Source organism: Hippichthys cyanospilos, chromosome 1 (genome assembly GCF_059441005.1).
Source record: "Hippichthys cyanospilos isolate Australia breed blue-spotted pipefish chromosome 1, RoL_Hcya_1.0, whole genome shotgun sequence".
NCBI lineage: Eukaryota > Metazoa > Chordata > Actinopteri > Syngnathiformes > Syngnathidae > Hippichthys > Hippichthys cyanospilos.
In genome coordinates this window covers 25,607,469-25,622,540 of record NC_142369.1, presented here as the reverse complement: position 1 = coordinate 25,622,540, position 15,072 = coordinate 25,607,469, and the positions used below count along the sequence as shown (strand labels likewise).

General features: G+C 42.4%; 1 protein-coding gene across 1 annotated transcript in view; it reads left to right on the top strand.

The window, feature by feature from the left end:
• The window catches only part of wscd2 (WSC domain sialate O sulfotransferase 2), a 53,631-nt gene that overhangs the window by 22,138 nt on the left and 16,421 nt on the right, over positions 1 to 15,072 (top strand). The window contains exon 2 of the mRNA XM_088430220.1: positions 11,995 to 12,898. Within this exon, the coding sequence (XP_088286346.1) occupies positions 12,517 to 12,898 (382 nt within the window). The 5' untranslated portion in view covers positions 11,995 to 12,516. The remainder of the gene's footprint in view (positions 1 to 11,994; positions 12,899 to 15,072) is intronic.

Genomic DNA, 15,072 nt, shown 5'->3' with positions numbered 1-15,072 from the left:
CATTTGCTTTTTCCAACTCTTTCCTTGTCTGCCTGACCAAACAAACATTTGCTGAGACCCTCTGCAATCCCCTCTTAAGTCCACTCAAGCAGAGAGGCCCGCAATTTGCAGCATAACTGAGCTTGGAGAATTTGCTTTTAATTAAAGCTGAGATCCAGTGCGCTTAGTTCAGGTGGGAGAGGAGAAAGGGCAAAAGGTCTCTTTGGATAAAACTGCTAATATTCCGCCAGCCCCCATGAATGAGGAGCTTTGTTCGTGGTGAATAGTGGAAGACATCATTTGATCTCCCACTGATGGAGCCTCGGCCGCAGAATAATTGCTTCTTTTATAAATCCGTTTAAGAGGCTCAATTCAAGTGATTGTTTGTCAAATGGGCATCTATGTGAATCGAGAGGGTTGAGGGGGTGGCAGTCACTGAAGGGGCATGAAACCCTCGAGGAATCTATTTTAGGTTTCTCTTGCTGCTTAGCTGGGGTCATCAAGAGCATCGAGGATATTTCCGCTGATTCTCCTGATTCAGATTTTTTTTAGGACTGATAACGTCTATATTATGCCCCCCCCCCATCATTTGTTGTGGTCTAATTGAACCTTGCCTACAGCCACAAAATGGCAATGATATTGTCTATGTCAGTTACAAATTACAGTTTAATGGAAAGGCAACTTGACAGTCAATCACTCTTTTACAAAGCTGTAGCTTAATGCTTTGTTGCAACGGTCAATGAGAAGGATTACATGCCTTTTAGAGCCTTTAACTTACCTCTTTCTTTATAAAAGGTCACCCCCCCCCCCCCCCCCCCCCACCATAATGGACCATTGAGTATTATCAGGATTACAGTGAGCTCTTCGCCTTGCCATCCTGGTTTTAATTTTTAAGCTTCATAGGGCTGAGTTGAAATCGTCTTCTTGCGATTTGCTCAGTCTCTCCGTTAACATTGGGTTCATTGTAGGACCACGAGAGAGGATTCACAAAAAACATGTGAGAAGTGTTCATCTGTCGCATTATTACTTCACGAGAAAACTGGCAGACTGGCTGGCAACAGTGTCGATTAGCAGAGAAAAGTTTGTTTGTTTTTCCTTCGTAGACGTTTACGACCCAACTTTGCTCGGAGGCACTTTGTCACACTTGTGTACCATAACGCATGGACGGAGACACATTTCTTAGTTTGGAATTGTGGCGTTGACACAACAGCAACAAAGAAATGTTTCATTTTGCCTGTTTGTCTTTTCAGTATACGGTTCAACTTGAACACGCCCATTTTAAGTGGCCTCCGCAGGCTGAAGGAGTTAGTATAATATTTTGAGGAGTTTTGATTTAAGGATTTGGAGCAGAAACCATGTAGTTAACTCCTGGGACCAAACATTTCTGTTTTGTGATGTTTCAGCTCCATTTTTGAGTCCTTGTGGAGAATATGCAAATATGTGCTATTTTATGGCCGGACTGGGCTATTTTCCTTTGTTTTCTTTCTGGAGCAGAACTGTCAGAATGAAGCAGTTCAAATGAAGTGTCACAATCGCAAGTGTCGATGGGATTTTTATTGTACATACACAATCGTGTACATTGCGCACACGCGCATAGTGAAGGATGGAGGATATTTCAAAGAAATCAAAAATGCAAAACAGTACACTTTCAATATTGCCCCATTTAGCTTTCAGCAATCAAGTTGTTTAGTTTGCGGTAATGTGACAAACGGTGCTATTCATGCGTTTGTTGGAGAAGATGATAGGAATATTCTACTGCAGAAACACAATTACCATGACAGATTCTTTAGAGGTAAATGCAGTCTGCAACAAAGGTCTCCTTGATCTTCGGTTTGGGAGTCAGCTTCAATAAATAAATGCAAAAGGCCTTCAAAGCTTGGGAAATAAAAAGCTTTTGACAGCGTGTCATGATATAGAAATTCTTGCAAAAAACATTGACTGATGTGTTTTCTTTGGCGTGGCCAACAGTAATTAAAGCATATCAGGCATCAAGCCAAACGCTAATGCGCGCACATAGCGAGATCAACCATTTGCTTAATTAAATCGCCTTGCAGGAACTAGGGGAGCCAAAAGTGTAGCTCAAAACTGTACCTTGGTTGCGTTTGCCAGAACGAGTAAAGTTCGTCGGCGTTGTGATCCCGTTGTTGTGGTAGGCAGCCACGTTCCCACTCCCGGTTTCAGGGGTCACGCACTCCATCGAGCAACCATCTGCGCTCGCTGAGCCACTTGTTGTGCACACGCTTGGCATCCAGCTGTTTGCTCGCCTTTCATTCTGACATATGCACCGGCTGTCTCTTTTTGGACGGTAAAGTGCTTTGTCTTCCTGCAAGCGCACTTAAGATTTAGACCGCTTGGCTGTGACAGCAAAGTTAGCGTTACAAGCTCACAGGGCTTTTGTGTCAAAGATACTTTAAAGATACTTTATTACGATATCAGATTAACTCAACTAAATCCTTGTTTGCGGCTTGTAATGAAGAATTTGGTTGCTACATTTTTTTTGTCATTTGAATGATAGGAACATGGCCATATACGCGTTTCTTGATACATTTGCTGACAAGCTTCATTTCGATTTGAGAAAATGTGCTAATGTGCACTTGCTGGCCAAATATACGAGAAGACTGGAAAGACGATCCTCGGGGTATAGAAAAGGGTCAGGGCTGCGGGTGCTGCGCTCTTAACTCTTCTGCTGCTGGGGTCCTGAAGACATCCTATATACCACGGTCATTCATCACCTCCCTCCATGTTGTCGCCTGTACAGCGAATATTTATCACCTGAAAAGATTGTCATCATACTAGCATAACCCTGCATGTTAACCCGTAGATGAATTGTAAAGGAGATGACTACAGCACAGAATGCAAATTCCTGATGAGCGTTCCTTAAATATAATCTCCAGATGGGAAAAAACAAGCAATTGTGAAGCTGAGGGAAGACGGACCATCAAGTCCAGCTATTGGTCAAACATTTTCAAAAGTACAGCTATCAAGTCCAGCTATTGGTCAAACATTTCCAAAAGTACAGCTGTTTGCCCTAAAGAAGAAATAAACTACTCTGTACAAAGTAACAAATGTCAAATGGGCAGACCAAGCAGGACAACAATTGAGGCGAGAGATGCTGTAAGAGAGAAGTCCACAAAAATGGGGAAAAGTACAGATGTTTCACAAAAATAAATGAATCAAACCAATCTTTAGCATGAAGACTATCTGCTCCATACATTTGCGTAATTATATATCTTGTAATTTATCCAGATATATAATTCATGAAATAAAAACTGCAACGCTGATCTCATGTGTCATGTTCATCTTTGATGTTAAAACTAACGGTTTTCAGTCCACAGCAAAAATTAAGGAATTGGCCTCCCTATATTTTTGGAGGAGGAGCGGAGATGCTCCCGAGGGGTGTTGCAATTTCAACCAAATCTGAAATGTTTTAATGTCGGGAGAATCATCCGGTGTGTTGTTTTCACTATTCGTAGAAGTACCTATTGGCTACGCTTGGCTCCATGATGGAAAATGTGCAAATGCTATATATTTCTGCTTTATAAAATCAAATTAACTCTCCTTGGCAAGTGAAAATGTCCAGCGGAGGCTACTGTCTCAAAAAATGATATTCACTGCCATCCCATTCGTTTAACGGTATTTTCATCCTGACTTTCTATCTCTCTTGCGTCCCACGTTAAACGTTTAGATGTCCAAAATTGAACACGCATCCGCAGTGTACGTTTTGATCACTTTTCCATCGAGATGCTGTCAGTCACACAAGTGATAGTGTTCCCGTGAACGCCGGATGATGTGTTGATCACTAGAGCTGTCTTGCTCAACTCTACTCTCTATTCAACAATGAGTCCCAAGATGGATACGTATAATATTTATGGCTTGACTTGTGGAACCATTTGCCCGCAGCATGAGCTGAGCTGGCTGTCAGCCTGCTCACCAAAGATGAACTTTGACGTTAGCTCCCCTAAATCCTCTATGATTAAATATTTGCTGGCTCATTTAATATGAATGTGAATAAACGGTCAGGCAGTGGGTTTATGTCTGTTCCGCTGCAGTAATTGCCATGATTTGACAAAAAGACCTCCGTGGCACCTCGCCTGTCTCATTTCCGCCCTCTTGCTCTTCCAGAGTTGTTGTTGTCTAAAGTCGTGACCTATTTTTACTTCTTACTTTTCTGGACTGCTTGAATGGAATTATTGTGTGACATGTTCATCTAGTTGCACATTTGAAATAAGTGGGAAAGTTAAAAAAAAAAAAAAAAAGGGGGAATAAAATGACAGCTAATTCTACGATTGATCATGTCCTTGACAGTTTTCCACTTTCTTCAAGGATTTGAAACTATGTATTCCTGGAGGACACTGTTGTCTTACTTTGAGGTATGCCGACTTTTTCCAGCAGTGAGAGTATTTATGATGTTTAACCTTCACTATAAAATGTAGCCGCTTCCCTTCGGACACTATCGTTTGCATGTTTGCTAAGAGTTAAACAACACCTCAGAAAAAGTCTGGCTGTGGGTTATCTGCATCCTTCACATATAGACATAAAATATCTTTCAGTATTTGTTAACATTGGTTAGGCAAGGCATCATTAAATAATACAATTTCACTGAATTCCTGTTTTAGCTTCAACTTTGAATTATCATAACCAAGTATCTCTGAGATTTGTATCATTTGTGATGGCAAACACAGCATGATGGCAATATGTTTTCACTTACATATAGGATTAGGGTGGAATTATTTCTAGGGCTGTCAGATTAACAGATTATTTGTAAACAATTAATTACAGGCATAATTAAAGCATTATTTGTCTTCAAATTTTTTTGAAATTGTTAATATCTAACTTTTTCAGCAAGCTCATTAGATCTGTTTTGATGCATTGGGCTTCTTGTAATTGAGTCGCTGGTGGATGGAAAAAAGGTCAATCACAACCTGAAGAGGAGACTGATTGACAGACATTGTGTTTGGCATAACCTGATAGGCTCCCGTTGTGGCTGGGAGGGAAGAAGGAAAACATAAAAATGAAAGAGCATATGAGAGTTGTCGGTCCAACGAATGGTAACCAAACCTTTGATGAAGGTAAAGTTACATGAATTTGCTTACCACAGATTTAGCTCAAGTTTAGCCTACCACTTATAAAGCACCCAACCACAGCTAACAAAAGCAACAAAGATGCTAAATATAGGGAGCCATATAACAAAACTCTTTGTCAAACGATAAATTCGAGAAACCAGGACTAGATTAGAACTCCTGGGAAACATTGGAGTACATCTCCTGCCCTCAGTGGTCGTTGTCACAGTGGATTTTGAACGAATTAAAACCACACACAGTTACACAAACCTACAGTACACAAGAATTGAAACTCTGAAGAACAAAACCATCATAATGATACTAGCATTTAACAAAAGTGTCAAAGTAACATCAAATGCAGCTGGTGAAAGGAAACTAGCACTAGACTATTACTCACCGAGAAATATGTAAGGACAGTGGCGCTAGTCAATGAAATTGATCCGGTGCCTTCCTGCTGCTTCAGCTGCACGTAAATAGCCAGCAGAGAGCAATCAGAAGCAGGTGTCGTGGTAAAGACTTCACCCACCGACGCTCACCACGAAAACTAGAGAAATACAACCACGAGCAGTACGGTATATGCGAGCACAGACACAGCAACCTGACCAAATTGAACGTATAACAATATGCCAAGAATGTATTGAAAAGAAAAAGCCAATTGGAAAGAGGGTGACACATCAGATCAAAATACTTCAACAAAATACTCCACCCAACCAGCTTGACATGCGTTTAATAAATAAATCATCATTAGATTTCCAACATCATTGCTGCTGTTAAACAAATTGAACTTTGGAAAACTTTGGATAAAAAAAACGGTTGCTTGCTACTTGTAAATTTTTCTATTTAAAGCCACACTGGTTGCAACGCTTAAGGTGCTACTGATAACCGGAGTATTTCTGGCCACTGTAATTATGACATGAAATTTTCGTACCGTTTCATCTTTAATTGGGGGTGAAGAAGAGTTAATGTTGAGCATCGAAATCATAACCAATGGCCATCACACGGTTGAGGGAATTCGGTCCGTGGAGGAATAACTACTTTTGTGAAGCCTGAGGGACACGAGTCTCGAGGCTGCGAGGCATGCATGGGGATGTCAAAGGATGGAGCGAAGATGATTTATGGTACGGAAAACTGCTACTCCTTGTGGCGAAATGTTCCTACGCACCACCATGTAGCCAAGATGGCACCCACACCGTGATAACACCGCATTGTCAATGTTACTGCACCTTTGCTTTCAAAGTGAGCCGAGAAAGTGGCAAAATACACTAAATTGACACAGCAGTGGTCTCAGCTCAAGAGAAATTAGATTGAAATTTGACAAGTAATCTAAGTGCGTGTAGCCTTGCTGTACAAGGTGAGGGGCAAAGTGAATAGCGCTGCTGTCCCCATGTTTCTCCTCCTCATTTTACCAGACAGAGTTTTTCGCTGAATTTCTTTATCCTTGCTGAGCTATGTCGAACAAATGCACCCTGAAACCTGAAGCGCAATTCTTGACCAGGAGGCCGCTATAAATTTCCAAAGACTGTTTGTGAGCGCATTATGTGGTCGGTTGGCTTGTAAATTTCATTTGCGCCTTCTAACTGTAGGGCCCCACACTGAGCTGTGATTTTGTTTCTCCAAGACAAACAAATTACAGGATTTGCAACAATGGCTTTCTGTTGTGCTAGTTAGTCGTGCAACATGAATCATCTTGAAATATGAATCATTTGTACTCAGTGGGCAAAGAACTGACACGGCTGAAAAACTGCTATGGTTACAGAAAGAGTGTAGGAGTTCCTTGGCGCACCAGTTATACAGCTGTTTTCAATATGTAAATTCATCTCATCATCTTCATTGTTTGAGATTCGCTGCCTCAAAGACTGTTCACGTGGAAGGGATACATAAACCCTTCAGATAACAACAATTGGACGGATGATATACCGTTTTTATTCATTTAATGGCAGAGTGCAAGATAAGATCAATACTTCGCATGTCTGCTGAATATATCTTAAGTCAGCTGCAAGTGCGCACCAGTCCTTTGCTCTATGCTACGTTACAAAGTGTTTTCTTCTCCTATCCCTCACTTCTTGCAATGATTAAATACAACACAATGCAGTGGATGGAGGACAGCTCTTTCACAGTTAGCAGGTCGTCGGTGCATGTGGCAACATCTAAGATGTGTATGTGTGTGTGTGTGTGTGTGTGTTTTTCTTTCTGTAAATACACCAAGCCATCTACGTCTACAGTTTTGACTACCGAAGGCGGTCCCATGCGAGCTATCGTCATACATCAAAGATGTTCTCTATACCGTATGTGAGCTATAAAGAAGCCATCTGCATATTTGCACTTTGATTCATGGTGATCCCTCAGGACAGGGATGTGCGGCCAGGACAGGCGGGGGAGGCGGTACCAACCTGTCCCCTCCCGTCCATATGAAATGTAAAATAATGAAACAATAATTATTATTATGATTATAATAATGACTGAATGTATTGAGTATTTTTCCAACTTAAATTGTTTTTGATTCTGGAGCGATTTTTTTTCCATCCATCCATCCATTTTCTACCCCCCAAGTTGGGTCACGGGGGCAGCAGCTTGAGCAGGGCAGCCCAGACTTCCCTCTCCCCGGCCACTTCGTCCAGCTCCTCCGGGAGGATCCCCAGGTGCTCCCAGGCCAGCCGAGAGACATAGTCCCTCCGGCGTGTCCCGGGTCGTCCCCGGGGCCTCCTCCCTGTGGGACGCGCTCGCCAGGGAGACGTCCGGTAGGCATCCTAACCAGATGCCCGAACCACTTCAACTGGCTCCTCTAATTACGGAGGATCATCGGCTGGACATTGAGGCCCTGGCGGATGACCGAGCATCTCACCCTATCTCTAAGGGCACCCCGCGGAGGAAACCGAACAGCCCGTATCAGGGCGTGCGGTACTCCACACTCCCAAAGCACCGCCCACAGAGCTTTCGCGGGACAAGATCGAACGCCTTCTCCAAGTCCTCCAATTTTCCTTTTTTTTTTCCATGCCACGCATTTCCATGTGCAAGCCCGTTCCTATTCCCCACCAATAGCGAGTCACGAATGTACTCCCACCACTGCTTGCCTCCACTTTGTATGTATATACTGTATCCACACTGTAGTATAGTACTTGGGTTTTGCCTCCTTGGAACTGTTTGTTCAATATGTTTTTATTTCGTCAGTGAAACTGATTTTTTATATATTCATTACACATGGATTTTGGGGAGAGGATGATAATCGCTCACAGATAATGAAAACCCAAACCTCAGTGTGTCATCACTTACGACCAATGAAAACTGGTTTTTAGCACAGATGTGTCAGTATATTTCAACCTTTTATTCTAACACTTGAAGAAAAAATAAATAAACAAACAAATACCTGGGATTAATTGTTTACTCTTGAAATATACGTATTTGGGATTAAATTTTGAATTCCAACGCTTAGTGCAGAAACAAGTTTCAATGAATTTCATACTTCCACACGAATTTCACACGAATGTCGTAAAGAAAAATAATAATGACCAAGTTAAGTCAAAACAAGGAATAAACAACACATAAGTAGCAGAGCACAAATATGAACCGCAAGTGGTTACCTACACTAATGTGCACGTTTCCATGGTATTTAAAATAAAGTGCCTGTGTGCACGGTAAGTTAGGTACCGCTATTTAACAAGTAGTGTGCAAAGGAAGGAGCCACATAAATAATGCAGAACAAAAGTTGGAAATAAAGTGCATGGTTTTGGATAGTCACATCTGTATGAGATGTTTGAGTGTGATGTGATTTGCTGTATTGTATTGTACGCACACTGTATTGGTGGCTTTTGGGGACTCTGATGCAGAGGGGAATAAAGAGTTTCTGAGTCTGCTAGTCCTGCATTTTATACTTCTGTACCTCCGGCCCGATAGGAGGAGCGTGAACGGTCCGTGTTGGGGATGGGCGGGGTTCTGGGTGATGGAGACAGCTCTCCTGCAGACTCTGAGCTGGTAATGCTCTGCAGGGAGGCCAGTCGAGTTCTGGTGATCTAGGATGCTGACTTGAGCAGTCTCTGCAGGCCTTTGCGCTCCATAGCAGTGGAGTTGCCATACCACGCAGTGATGCAGCTGGTAAGGATGGTCTCAACAATGCAGCTGTAGAAGCTGCTGAGGACACTTGGTGACACACCAAACCTCCTCAGCCTCCGCAGGAAGTACAGGCGCTGCTGAGTTTTCTTCATCACTTGCGTGGTGTTTAGCGTCTTGGTGTGGACACCCCGGTATTTAAAACTGCTCACCCTCTCCACTTCCCCACCTTGGATGAGCAGTGGCTGAGGAGTCCTCCACTCCTTCCTCACGTCCACCATCATCTCTTTGGTCTTGTCTATGTTGAGGGTCAAGCATAGGCAAGCACAGTAACACCCTGGTCATTGGAAAAGCCTTTGCTACCTTTGGCAGCGTGGACATGAGCTGTCTTCCTGGAAAATAAAATCAGCTTCTCCATTAAGCTTGTCAGCAGAATTCATGTGGAAACTTTCCACAATATTCACTTTTTGGGAGCCGTACTGAATCTGTAATGTATACTCCAAATTCTTGGGCTAAACCCAAATATGAAAATGTACAATCACAATGTGGCCTTTTCCATTTTGTGCCTTAGGATATGCAACCCCCTCCAAAAAAAAAAAAAAAAAGAAAAAAACCCAGCACTGCTCCAGCCCTAAAGCCCCAAAATAGGCACTGCATTTTTTTCATGTAATAAATGACTCTAATGAAAATTTTATATCCTTATGCGCTGACCCCACTAAAGTGATTTAGTGATGCAGTGACCTGCAACACTCATCATTTCTAAGTTCAACATAGAATGTTTGGCATTTTGGAAATTAATTTGACCCAGGAAAAGATATTTGGTCAGAGAGAGCCCAATTGCAACACAGACATTAGTAATCAAAGACCTTGCAGGTGGTTGAAAGTCATTCATAAGGACTCACAAGTAAAATGTAGTCATTTAGCAGTCAAACAGGGTAAGGGGTGTCTTTGTGCAGACTGCTGCCCAGTAGACGGTAAAATAGCTACGCGGGCGGGGGTGCCGGTGGGCCAATGCCAGTGAGGTCTCGAGTGACAAGCACTCTGCAGTTTTGTCCTGGTGGCAGATAAGAGTCACTAAGTTGAGTGTCCCCTTGAATACTCTGGAAAATTCTCAGTGGAGCATTGTGTTACACGTACCAATTATTGCCTGCTGGACTCCTCTCAAAACAGAGGACTTCTTGAAGGGACGCTGCAGGATTAACCCCCAAATGTACAAATCTGTCTGGAATACGTAATTATACACACATAAGAAAAAATTGTGATGAGGTGGTTTACCGAGATAGATAGGTAGGTAGATAGAAAGAAAGAAAGAAAGAAAGAAAGAAAGAAAGAAAGAAAGCGGACTTATGTTCATCACAAAATACTTAATCAGTTATCATATTTACTATACAAAGTTTTCAGGCTTAAATGCCTGTGCAGTTTATAGTCAGAAAAACCCAGTATCTTCTGTTGTTCTTATCTGGTTGTATTTTAAGAGGGACTGATAAATAATTACATGGTGATCACAATGAAGCAGCTCTAATTTGAGCCTAAAATACAGACTGACCAATTGAAGTACAGCACAAAACAGAAGTCGGGTACTGTTAGTGATTAATGTTGTGATTTTTATGTTGTGATTTGTGGCACTGTCACTTTTTGCCTCATGTTCAAATACTTTTGAGCCCCTACCAAACCTAACCTAACCTAACTTGACCTAACTACATAGAACCTGTATTTTATGTAAAAAGGCTTCAATTCCCAAATGGTTCATGACATATTGTGAAACTTCTTGAATTAAAAATTCGGTCGGGGCAGTTACAAATCCATAAGGATGTGCACTTTTGAGTCCTGCTGCGCAGAAATGCTGGTCTGCGTCGTGACCACTGTCGGGCTGCCCTTGAGCTCAGCTCAGGAACACAGTCACCTTACGCGTAGCCCCTCACTCTCACATCTGTCCTTGCATGCCTGCACGTGTGAGCTCTGCTGGTCTATGTGCCAGGAAACAAAAATATACAGTATAGGACAAGGAGAATTTCTATGAAAGGAATTATAATGACTATGTATCCATTCAGTTTTTTTCTCCTTTCCTCTTGTCGCGGCTTGTGAGATGCTGAAGCCTATCAAATCTGATTCAGAAAAAAAAATCCAAGACCAGGACGCCACTCAATCACAAACAGACATCGTAAATGATCATAGGAGAAGCGCAGCCTAAGCCATGTACCCCCAGCTTCCCCAATTACTTTATTTTTCCCTTTTAATGTCTCAAATGAGTCAATAGAAGTTCAAGTGATCCAGCATCTCAGGGCAAATCTCTTTTCTTCTTCCTTTCGTTATCTCGCAACACCGTCTCCACAACAACAAAGATGTCACACTTGCTTCACATGTACGCAGCAACGACTGGGTTCACGCATTTACTTGTTGTCTTCAGATGTTATAACATCATGTTATTGAGCCGAATCAAACATGTTCCTCTATAAAGCGAACACCGGCAGGTTTTCACTTGTAAAGAGGTTTTTACAATGCCGTAGCGTCTTAGTTACACAAATGTTCTAAATGCTTGCTCAGCCTCTGAAGATTAACATCACCTCGTCATCTCGACTGAGAATGTTTTTAATTTCTGCGCAGTCCCACTCCCAAAAGACATTAGCAAAAGTGCCAAAGGGTAGAGTTTTGTTTTTGTTTTTCCCCTTCCGGCTTAACCCACTTTATGAAAGACAAAGTACTTGTACAACTTGAGCTCCTTGAAGTGAAGCTTTCCGCCTTTTGGAATAATAACACAGTTTTCACTGTTTTTTTAATTGCTTTTGTTGCTTACTTTTTGTACTGTATTTGCTGCGCTATTTCAGAGGTTGACGGAAGTCATTTGGTGTTGCTCATGCGAAAAAGCCCACTCCGCTCCACTTATTTCTCCATTTTTGTGTCCTTTCCGCAGATGGTTAGTCACGCCATGACTCCCATGGATCCCCGTGAAGAACCGAGCGCTCAAAGGTGAAAGGATTTCAACTGGACCACTAAATAAAACGCTCTTCTTGTTGCGCAGCGTGGGAGGAAGTTCCACAGCGGTGCCGCTCTGACATTTCTGTGGGCTGATAACTGTCGTGGAAGTGGTGCCGAGTGATCATCTTTCACTCTTTTCACTCCGGATGCGCGGAGCGAGCACTCTGGGCTTTGCTGTCAAAAGGAACCCCCGGACACCTACTCGCACCAGCAGGTGTAAGATGTCCTCCTCTGGAGACTGAGGACGCACAGAGAGGAGCATTCATGCTGCCGCCTGGATGACCTCTATACCAGATTAGAACGCGTCAAGACCTTTTACCTTTTGATTAGGGCTATTGTAACACATCGAGATCGTATGCGTTTTGATTAGGACTTTAGTCAGCTGTGCCGCAGGCAGCTGGGTCTCTTGCCGAGTCTTCTGCTTTGAGTGCTCGTCACTGGGCCCACGTGCTCCAGCATGGCCAAAGCACTGCTGAAGATACAGCGTTATTTTCGCCGGAAGCCTGTCCGCTTCTTCACCCTCAGCTTGCTCTACCTGACTGCCGGAAGCCTCCTCTTCCTGCACGCCAGCATCGGCGGCGACAGCTGTTGCGGGAAAGGGGGGATGCCCACACGCACTATGGTGGCCTCAGAGACGGGAAGCCAGATCACATCTTCGGATGGTGGCGGGCTGGGCATCATGCGGGTATTTAGGGACGCTCACAGGTCTGGCCGGGGTTACACCCCCATGTGGAAAAAAAGGTTCGGACAGACAAAAGAGCACAAAGCTGTCGAAGACACCGACAAGTGGAGCCCTGCGGCCAAAGCGCGCAACGCTAAAGACATGGATGACGCCAGAGGTGGGTTGCACTCAATCGTGTTGGAGTCCTTGGATTTTCACTCTGACGATTCTCCGTATTTCACACGCGCCGTATCCTCTTTCACAGGCGAAATTAATTAACAGAAATCAAACTAATACAGTTCACAACGGAGGCCATAAATCACAATTAGTCGCTCTCTAGACCACTTTGTAAAGGGAAATCGTCACAATGTGCTATTTATTCCACGGGAATTGTTGTGCCGGTGGAAGTGATTTCAATACAAGTATATCTTGTGTTTGTGTAGTAGTTACTAATGACATTTTCTTCGTAATTATGAGATGAGTTGGCATTTTTAATGTTCTTATATATTATACATATCCAGTTGCAAACACATTTTCACCGCCAACATTTTACTGTATTCTGATGCAACATCGAAACCAATGTCATTTATGATTACAAACTGCAAAACGATAATGATTGAACATTTGTAGCCATGTTGTAAGTCAGCGAGCATCATGATGATGATTAAGTCCTCATTTGAGAAAACCTCTTGAGAGTTCGGCTCCGCCGTTCTTCCTTCAGCTGTGCTGCAGGCTGCTACACAGACAGCTGAAGAATCACAACATCTAAATAACTTAATAGCAAGCTTCGCAGCATCTTTATAAAGTGGGCGACCACAAATTTCCCCCACAACAGCAGTCATAAAAAACTGCATTATTCTATGGCATTCAAAGTCTTTCAAAAGGCTTATTTTAACAGCTAAGTGTCAAATCAGGCTCAATAACTGACATTTAACAACATCAATAGCCAGTTAATGTGTAATTTTACTTAACCGATGGGATGCAATCACTTCTGGAAATCTTGCATCTTTCTTTTCTTTTCATTTAACTCATGTCAGGTCAAAACTAAGGGCCCTAATTTTGTAGACTGGCCTTGGTGTAAAAAAGGTGTGCAGCCTCAATTTGGTGCCAGCGCAGTTCGGAGCGGGTTTGCGTGAGTCAAATTTAATACTTTGCCGCACAAGGCCAAATAAAAACAAAACTGTTGCAAAAAAGAGAATACTCAGACTAATTGCATGTAATTTTTCTTGAAGTAGAAGTGCATTTGAATGTGTTGCACAATTAAGTAAATTTGGTTAGCATAATAATCACTCAGGGCGCATCAATGTGCCACAAGCATCATGGGTGAATATCATCTGGAATAGAAGATGGATGGGGAGGGATGAATTATTACAGATCTTATCATATAATGATTATATTATATTATATTATATTATATTATATTATATTATATTATATGAAATAATATGATATTATTGTAATACAACAAAAACAATTCAATTCCCACATAATGCCTGATTAGAAAACTCTGCACCTTGTTATTTTCTTACATTCCATGGGTAATAGGCACAATATATTCCAACAGCAAGCAAGATAGTTGTTTCAAAGCGCTGTACGAAATATATTGATATCCTGAGTGACAAGACGGACATAAATACTGGTCTCAGTGGAACGATCTAAGTTCCTTTCTTCTGTTTGTGTCTCTGCGAACACTGTAAGACTGCTCATGAGAAGTGACAACATTTTTAATAAAGCACCCCAGTTCCCTTCCATCACTGCTGTTAAAACTGTTCAGACACACCAAAGCACTGCGGTGGCGCCATTAGCATTCAGCAACACGACTAACCTCTCCAGCTGAAAGTCATTTTCTGTAGGACAATGAGAAAATGGCTGTATTTTGTATTGTATAATGCGCATGCCCGTTTTATCACTTAAAGTCACTCCAGACTCCCCTCAACTGACACAGAGTGCAAGATAACACGCTGTCTTTGTGTATTTCTATTTATTCGTTCAGAGCGTCTTAAAATAGATATCAAAACGCATGTATATCCCCCCGTGTGCCATTGTGATGTGCGGGTTTCATGTTTGCACCTATTAACGGCGCAGGCAGGCGGAAGATTATTATGAGGGAATAACATGGCAGAATTCAAATAGACAAACGACGGCAGTCTAAATGTGGCGTCTGCTTTGTTGAGGTGAGACTTGCGTGAGACCTTTGTGAGGCTGGGAAGGATCAGGCTGCTGGAGGACATAAAAATGTTATTCCACTACAAAAGCTTTGCTCAATTTTGTAAGCCACCACTCAGACGATACATCATTATTTAATATGCCAGCAGGGAAGGAAGGTGTTTTTCTCCACGGGAAGGAAGGCCT